Here is a 10,077-nt window from a genome sequence, read left to right on the forward strand (position 1 = left end):
ACCCGAGCGTCCAGTTGTCATATTAATTATTACACTGAGTAATGACTGAAATGGTCAAAATAAGGGGAAACTCGAGAGCGCTTTTTCTCGCTGCTCAAAGATTCAGCAAAGAAGCCGTGCAACAAAGCACTAATTGGTCCCCAGAAACACTCGGACAAGGCATGGAAGATAGGTTTCATGGAGCCCTGCGATTGTGAAGGGGAGAAAGCGCTGAATGGACCCCATGCTTCTTTTCTAAACTCTCTTGTGAGCAAAAAAATGGGCCTCTGTTTGAATACTGCCCTGATCCTTGAATACTATACCCAGCAGAGAAAAAAATGCACCGTTTATTGTAAGTTGTTTTTTTTTTTCCCCCTTCTCCAGCTATTCATGGGTTCTCTGTGAAGAATCAGCTGGTTTTGTTTACCGTGAAAGACCTTTACTTTATTTTCATTCTTGGAGGAGGGAGGGAAAGAGAGCCATGTGCCTAGACAGAGAGGAGCTGGCCTACTGTAACAAAACAGAGTGTAACAAATCCTACAAAAGTTTAGAATGTATTGATTCTTTGGAGAGCTATATAGATTAACGACTTTCTTTATGCTTATCCGAGGAAGGTATTTAATCATAATGTAAATGGGGCTTTAGAAAAAAAAAGTAAATAAAGACTTCGCGTTACTTCTCCTTATTTGGAGAACTTCAAAAGGGACTTGTGAGGGTGGCTGCAAATTACCTCCTCCCTCCACCCTAAACTCCCCTCCCTAACCAAAAAGCCACGGTAAAATAATAGCTTGTGCTTTTTTTTGTTTTGTTTTCCAGCTCCCCACCCCACCCCACCCCACCCCAGGCGTATTGAAAAAGCACACAGATTTGTTAGAAGCCTGGATTCCTTGATGCAGGTGCAGGCCTGGCTGCCGTGACCAAGAAGCTTAGCCAGATCTGTAGTTGGTGCTGTTCTGCCCCCTGAACAGGCCACCCCAGCCTGGCCAGACTTCACTCAGGTTGGCAGCAGCTGTTTCTGATGTTACCTTGGGAAGGATGTGCTGGAGACAGTAGATTGTTCGGTAATATACTCATTTCCCTGGGCAGGACGATGTCAAGCACAGACTTAGAGCAGCATTCACCCCAGGGCAGAGGGCCTGTGTTATAGCTGCTGGGACCCAAATACCTGAATGCCCAGTGCACACTTTTCTCAAAGCAGCGGCGTGGATTCTGGGGCTTAGCATGAAAACTCGTGTCCACTCAAAAATCTAAGGCCCACGTTCATCTTTGTACTGTCCCTGAATCTAATTCAGGATCCGCTATAAATGTAATTTTACTAAATGATTCCTTCAATGGAAACCCTAGTTTCACTTTGAATATTAACTCCCCTCCCCCCAAAGAAAAAGCACAGAGCAACTTTTTAAAAGAGATGAGGCATAGCTCCTTTCTCCAGAGAGAAGTGTCACAATCCTGGAGCATCAGGATAGTGTGTGAGCAGAGGAGGCACTGGCCTGACCTTGGACTGTGAGTGGAAATTAAGGTGGCAGGAGACTGGACACCAGAGTCTCGGGTTTCCAGGGCAACGATCCCTATTCATCACTAGGAAAGCCATCTGACCATGGAGATCCTGACGCTGAATGTGGAAAAGGTTTAATCTCAGGTATGGTCCATCTCCGGGATTTCCTAAACAGAAGAGGGGCCTGGAAGTACAGAAATTAAGGCCCTTATTGTATTGCAGGAAAATGGGAAAATTCCCATTTTCTCTAGGATGTCTATATTCTGGGTAGCACATACGGAAGGGGGTCAGTGTCCTGCCTCCCCATCACTAGAATGACAGTCCATGATATATACGGAGGGATTTGCAATGTGAATTCACAAACAACATCAGACTTCATTCTCCCAACAGCCTTGGCAGGTGAGCAGAGGGCCCACAACTCCTCCATTAGGGATGAAGGCATCCAACACTCCTTTTGTGAGTTTCCCCTCCACATATAGATAAATGGAACCTTGAGTGACCTGGTCAAGTAAATCCTGGGGTCTTGCTTGGAGTCAGGCCCATTGGTGGCATGGGGCGGCGGGGGGGGGGGGCACAGAACCAGTGGCTCTGCTGAAGCCCCTGCCATGTGCCAGCCACAGAGCATGTCTGTGTTTCATCTCACTTTCTCCTGCTCATGTTCAAAACTTGGCTGCTATCTCCTATCACCTCGACTTGCAAGCATCACCACCATTCCTCAAAAATGACAGGAATTACCCACTCCCAGGTGCTGGGACAGTGAGACAAGTGGCAATGGATCTCCAAAGGCTGTAGCAACTATCAGGGTGTGATTCCAGGAATCCCAGAGCTGGGCCTCCACCTCCTATAAACCTTCCCTGGATGGGCTGTGGGAGCAGCAATACTTAGTTGTTGCTTAGAAAGGCGCTTCTCATCAATCCCTTCCTATCTAGACCTGATTCGGAATGTTCCACAGGTATCTCCTTGAAATCTCACAGAAGCTGTAAGTAGATGCTCTAACTGTGGGCATGGCAGATGAGGAAACTGAGACTCCAAGTACAGACTGTCTGCTCAAGGTCACACTGCTGTTTCAGTAACAGAGCCTGGATGTCAAATCAAGTCCACCTGCTTTACCTGCCCCTTCTCCCAAGACGTGGGGTTCCCTGGGCCTCAGAGAGTCGTCGTCCCCCCCCCCCCCCCCCCCCCCCCGTCTGTGTGTGTGGTGGTAGTGGTGGAGGTGGTTGAGAGTAGGCTCTGGCCTTGGAGTCCTTGATAATTAGGATCTCCATGCATGCACAAAGCCTAACTGAGAACACCTGCTGGCTATCCAAAGCTTTTCCTTGCTCCTAGATACATTTTGAAACCAGGCACAGATCAGGAAACTGAGTGTGGCAGAGGAAGAGGGTCTTGTTCAAGGTTACAACAGAAACCAGGGGTAGAGCCAGAACTATGGACTTTAAGTGTGGAATGCTTAGTGTCTGAGCTGGAAGAGAGCTCAGCCTAAAGTGGAAGAAAACACATTGAGATGCCCCTATGATGCTGACTCCCCCCCCCCAACGCCCCTCCCCCTCCCCCCCACACACTATTTTGCTAGAGAGGAGTGGATGGGACACAGGAGGACTTTCCTAGACAACGGGTAGCCACCTGCACCGGGTGCCTGAAGAACCTATTTCGCCAGGTGGTGAGATCCCGTGGTTGGAAGCTGGTGGTGTGGCAGTGCTTTAAGCCTCACCACCTCCTACATTTTCCAGAAATGGGGACAAATGTGGATTTGGAGACCTCTCAGCTCCTTTCCTGGGGTGGGGCAGGAAGCTGGAGGTGTAAACCACACCGGTTCTGCAAAGTCCCGTGGGGTCCTTAGTAGCCCTTACCACCACTGTTGTTCCGACAACCCTCACAGCCGGCCACACGTAGCAAGGGCGGCAACCTGAGTCCACCCCCAGGGGTCCTTTAGAAAGATGCAACTCCACAAAGGAAAGTCCAATGAGAAGTCATTATCCGGGTAATTCACCGCAATCATCCCTGCACCCAGGCCTCCAATCAACTGGATGGCTACCCTCCGCTTCCTTCTGCCTAAGTAGAGGCGACTGGAGACGCGCCCCCGCCGCCTGCCCCTGCCTCCACCAGAGCGGTACCGCGACGGGACCCGCTGCTCGGTCCGCTTTCCCCGCGGCGCCTGGTCCCAAGGCGCCCGAGCAGGACCAGGCGCAGGCCGGAGCGCGCCAGGGCCCGGGCCGAGCAGGGCTCCTGGGCGGGCGCTGTCCAAGCGGCCGGGCGACCGCCGCAAGCGCCGCCCCCTCCCTCGCGGCGCCAGCACGCGGCCCCGCCGGGCTCCGCTCCCAGTCGCCTGCCACCGGCCCGCCGGGCACACGCCTGGGGCGGGATGGAGGCTGCGCCAAGGCCGCCGAGGTTCCTGCGGCGGCGCCAAACACCGGGGACGGGCCTCTAGCCCCTCAAACTCCAACACCCTCCCCCCTGCGCCCCACATCTTTTTTCTCAGACTCAGCCCCGAATATCCCAGAAAACTCCTTTCTTTACGCATCTCCCCTCCCCGCAACGGGATCGGAAATTACCCTTTGGGTGGGTGGGGGCAAAGCTACAGGCAGCCGGAGTTGGTCCTGGGGGGGCCTCCCTGACGCACACACCTACCTACGGGCGCTGATCGCCTCCCTTCTCCTGGGCACCCTCCACGCTTGCTCAGTTGTGGGGACCACCTCCCAGTTTTTAGACCTGGGTGGGATATTAGAGACCATCTAATCCAACCTCTGCTTACAGACAAGAAATCTGAAACTCAGAGAGGATGCCGCTTCCCGAGGGCCACCGAGCTCGCGAAAGGACGCCTTGGGACTAGAACCGGAGTCAGCAGTATTTTTAGTTTAACAGTCCAGTACTTCGGTCGGAGTTACCCCCATCTTTCTGAACTTCAATCGCAAATTTGCATTAGCTCCCGTAGACGCCGAGGACACCCCTCCCCCAAAGAGAATGACAGCGGGGCGTAGAAGAAAACAGGAAACATGGAGCCCCACTCCCCTCCAACCTCCACAGCGCCCTCGCCGCTTTTTCTGCCCAAACCTTCCCCTGTGCTTTGCTCCAAGTTCTCCGGAGAATCCCGGGGCGCTTCACCCCAAAACTGCCAGCACTTACACCCCAACTCCCAGAGCCATTCGCCCCTCCTGCGACGCCAGCCCCCCCTTTCCAAAGCCACCCCCGGCTGCAGCCCGCCCCGAGCGCGCCGCCTGTTTGTTCAGCCGGGAGTCCGGCACGCGCCAGGCGCACGCACTGCAACAACAAACCCCGCTGAATGGAGAGTTTGCAAGGAGCGGGCGCGCGGAGCGGGCGGGGGCCCCGGAGGCAGGGGAGTTTAGGGAGCGGGTGGGAGGAGGAGGCGAGAGGAGGGGGAGTGGGGGCTGCAGCCGCCCGCCGCAGCAGCGGGGAGTGGGGGGCGAGGCGGGGCCAGGGCTGCGCGTGGGGCTGGGTGTCCCATTGAAAAGGCAGCCGCGCTCCGGCCGCCCAGCACTCTCACTTCTGGCCAGGGAACGTGGAAGGCGCACCGACAGGGAGCCGGCGAGGGAGGGCGAGGGAAAGAGGGAAATAAGAAAGAAAGGAGGTTAACAAAATAATTAAAACAGCCTGAGCCGCGGCTGGAGAGACCGAGACCCGGCGCAAGAGAGCGCAGCCCCAGGGCCGAGGAGCGGGAGGCTCAGCAGAGCGCACTCACCACTGACTTTTGCTGCTTCTGCCCCCCCCCTTTTTTTTAACGAGAAGGCGCGAGCAGCAGCCTCACACGCGAGCGCCACGCGAGGCTCCCGAAGCCAACCCGCGCAGGGAGGAGGGAAGGAGGCGCAGGAGGCGCGGAGGGAGGAGGAAAAGCCTTTGCACCGTCTCTGCGCCCATCTTAAGAAGTCTCTCGGGGATTCTGTAATTTTTTAAACTTCCCTGCGGGCTCCCTCTTTCTCTCTCCCTTCCTTTCCCTCTCTGTTCGTGCACCCCAGTCCTGTCCGCGTCTCCCTCGCGCGCCCCGCGTCCCCGCTCGCTGCGATCCCGCGACTCCTTGGCAGCCGGCGCGCATGGAGAGCTCTGCCAAGATGGAGAGCGGCGGCGCCGGGCAGCAGCCCGCCACGCAGCCCCCGCAGCCCTTCCTGCCGCCCGCAGCCTGCTTCTTCGCCACGGCGGCGGCGGCGCAGAGCGCGCAGCAGCAGCAGCAGGCGCCGCCGCTGAGCCCCGCGGCCGACGGCCAGCCCTCAGGGGGCGGTCACAAGTCAGCGCCCAAGCAAGTCAAGCGGCAGCGCTCGTCCTCGCCCGAACTGATGCGCTGCAAACGCCGGCTCAACTTCAGCGGCTTCGGCTACAGCCTGCCGCAGCAGCAGCCGGCCGCCGTGGCGCGCCGCAACGAGCGCGAGCGCAACCGCGTCAAGCTCGTCAACCTGGGCTTCGCCACCCTCCGCGAGCACGTCCCCAACGGCGCGGCCAACAAGAAGATGAGCAAGGTGGAGACGCTGCGCTCCGCGGTCGAGTACATCCGCGCGCTGCAGCAGCTGCTGGACGAGCACGACGCCGTGAGCGCCGCCTTCCAGGCGGGCGTCCTGTCGCCCACCATCTCCCCCGGCTACTCCAACGACATGAACTCCATGGCGGGCTCGCCCGTCTCGTCCTACTCGTCGGACGAGGGCTCCTACGACCCCCTCAGCCCCGAGGAGCAAGAGCTGCTCGACTTCACCAACTGGTTCTGAGGGGCTCGGCCTGCTCAGGCCCTGTGCGAATGGGCCTTCGAAGCAGGTGGGTAGCGTTTGGGGGTGAACGGGGGTGAGAGGCGGCTAGTCGCCCTCAGCCTTTTCCCTTGGCCTTAGTATGTGTAGGAGGGGGACTGTCTCCACGGAGACGAGGGGTGCGGGTGGGGGATCGATCTCAAGGATTTGTCAAAGTGAGTGGATCTGAAATCCTGGCTTGTTAGTTTCACCAGTGGCCTCTGAGAGTGGCTTTGCCCAGGTCTCCGGGACTGGGAGGAGTGAGACCGAGAGACTCTGGAGAACCGAGTCCCGGGACCTGTCAAAAGAGGCGCTCTACCCGGCAGAATCTCCGGTCCCCAAACCTCCGTTTCCCCCCAAGGCTGCCCTCCAAATTCACATTAACCTCTCCCGTTCTTCTTATGTTATAGGCCGACTGCACGACCTGCATTTTTAGTGCTTTCTCGTCAGTGATGCTGGAAGGGAGAAAACAGAAGGAAAAAAACAAGAGAAGGAAAAAAATAAAACAGGCAACCAACCCCAACCCCAACGCCAACCAAGCGGAGGCAGGCCTGCGGAGCGCGGCTCTCACAAAACAGGGATGCGATGCGCTCAGAACTGCATCTTTGCACTCCAATCATTCACGGAGGCATGAAGGGTGACTAGGACCCGAGTCAAAGTGCAAAATGCTGCTTGTGTGCAAACGCCTGGAGCTCGAGGGGAAGAGAGCCGCACACGCCCTATAGCAACTCCCACCCACCGCTGACAGGCGGGGCTGGCGGCGCTCGCAGGGCGTTTTCACCTCCCCGCCCTCTGTGAGAGCTCAGTTCTTAACCCTCTAGCCAGGGGTTGGTGTCTTTCGTCGTCTCAGTATCCCCCATCCCAATAAGCTGTGGACATTTGTCTGCAGTGAAACTATGCTATACTCAGTCCTTTGACACCCCATCCTCGGGCCCCTCCCCGAGCCCCACTCCCTCACACCATCTTTTCCACCGTTTTCATCATAGGATGCTTCCAATCTTTTGTGATTTTTTTTTTATTATAAGAAAAATCTATTTGTATCTATCCTAACCACTTTGGGGATATATTAAGATATTTTTGTACATAAGAGAGAAAGAGAAAAAATTTATAGAGTTTTGTACAAATGGTTTAAAATGTGTATATCTTGATACTTTAACATGTAATGCTATTACCTCTGCATATTCTAGATGTGTAGTTCACCTTACAACTGCCATGTTCCCTGTGTGGTTTTGTAAAGAACTCTCCTCATAGGTGAGGTCAAAAGGCCACCAGATGTACTTAAGCACCAATGTGTCTTACTTTATAGAAACTTTGTTAATGTATTAATGATGTTATTAAATACTGTTCCAGAACAAAGTTTATGCAGCTACTGTCCAAACGCAAAGTGGCAGCCAGTGCTTTTGATAGGTTGCCTTTTTGGGAAATTCCTATCACTGCCTTTTTTTTTCTTACTGTTTTATTACAAACTTACAAAAAAACCCCACAAAAACCATGTATAACCCTGTTTTATACAAAGTAGTTTCGTAATAAAACGTTTTTCTTTTTTTTTTTTTTCAAGTGAAAAAGTCTTTGACTCCACTGCCCTGTCCAAGTTATCGAAATTCCAAAAGGAAGGGGTGGGCGAGGGAGAAGCGGGAGGTGCAAAGCATGGTGCCTGGAAGGAAAGACAAAGTGCTAAGCCCAGTCCTACCTGGGGTGGCTTTACGCTGAGTGTAGACATATAGATAAAAAGGGTTTTCTTCCCCTTGTATGCTGCAGATGTACTCATACACCAAGAGAATAGGTGGTGATTGATGGCTGTATTGTCTTTTGATAAAAGGACTTAAAATGCCCCAAAAAGTGAACTGGAAGGAAAGGGTCCTCACCCCACTTTCTAACCCTTACCCGAGCTCTGAGTTCCTAATTGTGAAACTGGAAAGGCTGGATGAGATCACAGGCGCTGGGGTGGGAGGAAGGATGGTGGTAGGAGGCCAGGCAGGGCTGGCGCGGAGGTAGCCCTCTCCACAGGCCCGGTGGTGGGTGTGTTCTCACTTCACTCCCAGGCACACGTTTTCTACTTCTTTTCCCGAGGATGCTCACTTTCCACATCGATGTTTAAGTAAAGGGCGCGTATGATATGAATTCCTTGCGGAAGGAATTACATTTAAAGAAATAAAAGCCTTAGAAATGTGTGGTCGCTCTGAGACACTGGCCTATCTAAGCTGGTGACTCTATCCGCGTAGCGTGAGCTGCGTGTAAAAGTACCCAATTACCAAGATTCAAAAAGAAATTGGTGGGGTTTTTGGCTGGCTCGCTTCTTGTCAGTTAGCAGGGACGTGATCGGAATCCCACTGCGCCTCTCCCGGCGCCTCGCTCGCCTCCTGCGTTACTCGCACATTCAGCGTGCGTGTCTCCAGCCAAGCGGAAAGCCGAGCGCAAAATGCGTCTTACAAAACCCAACAAAGAACGGGGAGCCAGCACGTCTTCCAGAGTTAAAAATCCAGTCTGTGTTGGTACATCTATACCATTTAGTGGCACAGAATAATCATTTTTTAAAGCTGCGATGCGCGGAGCACGCCGCAGCGTCTGATGTCATTTTGCTAAATGACCCTCCATAGAATGCGCGCTGAGGCTCCAGCCCCTTTCAAAGAGACGAGCGTAATTAAGGGGAAAAAAATCAGTAAATTCCTCATCGCCATAAATAATCGGACTTTCTGCCAGCAGTGGGCCAATTTAGAGCTTACTTGAGGGAAGTAATGCTTTTGTGATGCCCCGCTTTTATTTTTATCTCCTCATTTGGTGGAGCAGAGTTGGGCTCCCCGCCCTGCCCCCAACTCCCACCCCCCATTTCTTTTTGTTCTAATTTAGCTCCTTTGCAAGTTTTCAGATAAGGTAGGCAAAGAAAGTGTAGCAAGTCATTTATCGCTATGAATATAACATTAGGATAATGTCTCAGCCCCCACAAAGGGGATTTTTACCCCCCTTCCCCTTGTGAAGACAGGTGTTCTTTTACTCACTTCTGAACGGGAAATATCCAGTCTCGTTAAACTCCAGGCAAAGTTAGCCGTCGTTTGCCACAATGCGAAGGCAAACTCTAAAAATTCACACACACACACAAAACAACACAACACACACACAATTTTGCCGAAGCTAGGAAAGGGCAAAGCGGGGGATTGGGCAAAATCTCATTACATCTGCTCTAATCGCTTAGCAACACAAAGCCGGGGCTTGTGCGGCGGAGGGAAGCCATTCAGGGCGCGGTGACAGGCCGCATTCAGCCCGCATTAGTCAGCTCCATAAATCACCGCTGCCCATTGGCTGCGCGGGGGCTTTGGAGCGGCCTTGGCTGTCAGCGAAATGCAAAACGCAGACCCCAGAGGCTAGCAATCGCAGCCGCCCCTCGGTCCTAGACCCCAGCCTGCTTTCTTTGGTGGTGGTGGTGGTGGCCGTGGTGGTGGTGGTGGTGGGGTGCTGGGGAAGAAAACTGCCTCAACTTTATTGCCTGAGAAATCTAACCTATTCAACAAATGACCCGAAGACCACCGAGCTAAGGCTGGAGGCCCGCCTAAAATTGATGAGGAGGGGCAGGGAGTGCAGGAAGGAAAGAAAAAGATTTCAGAACTGTTGAATTCGAGTATTATCAGAGGCTGGGCTGGAGCTCCTGGGACACACATTTCACCTCCCTGACACAGCCTTTAATTTTATCTTTAATTGAAAGTAAGAGAGTGTGTGTGTAGAAGGATCTATCTAAAGAATGTATCTCAAATTCACATCAGGCCAGCCCACCGTGGAAGAGAGAGAGCGGGGAGATCTGCTCTCTGCATAGGGCTTCAAAGGCATTGGACTCAGACGTAGTAAGAAAGAGGGAGTAAAATGTGTTTTTCCACTTTGCTACTCCTGTAG

General features: G+C 53.6%; 1 protein-coding gene across 1 annotated transcript; it reads left to right on the top strand.

Annotated features, from left to right (window-relative positions):
* Positions 1-5,279: 5,279 nt before the first annotated feature.
* ASCL1 (achaete-scute family bHLH transcription factor 1) lies at positions 5,280-7,748 on the top strand. Its single transcript, XM_081130341.1, has 2 exons — positions 5,280-6,226; positions 6,606-7,748. The coding sequence occupies exon 1, from the start codon at positions 5,518-5,520 to the stop codon at positions 6,178-6,180; it is 663 nt and encodes a 220-aa protein (XP_080986467.1). The 5' UTR covers positions 5,280-5,517; the 3' UTR covers positions 6,181-6,226; positions 6,606-7,748.
* The last annotated feature ends 2,329 nt before the right edge of the window (positions 7,749-10,077 follow it).

The sequence above is a fragment of the Miniopterus schreibersii genome, assembly GCF_964146895.1.
Source record: "Miniopterus schreibersii genome assembly, chromosome: 2".
Classification (NCBI taxonomy): domain Eukaryota; kingdom Metazoa; phylum Chordata; class Mammalia; order Chiroptera; family Miniopteridae; genus Miniopterus; species Miniopterus schreibersii.

Bases quoted from the DNA above. Each gene is read 5' to 3' on its own strand.
- ASCL1 (XM_081130341.1), top strand. From the start codon at position 5,518: ATGGAGAGCTCTGCCAAGATGGAGAGCGGCGGCGCCGGGCAGCAGCCC.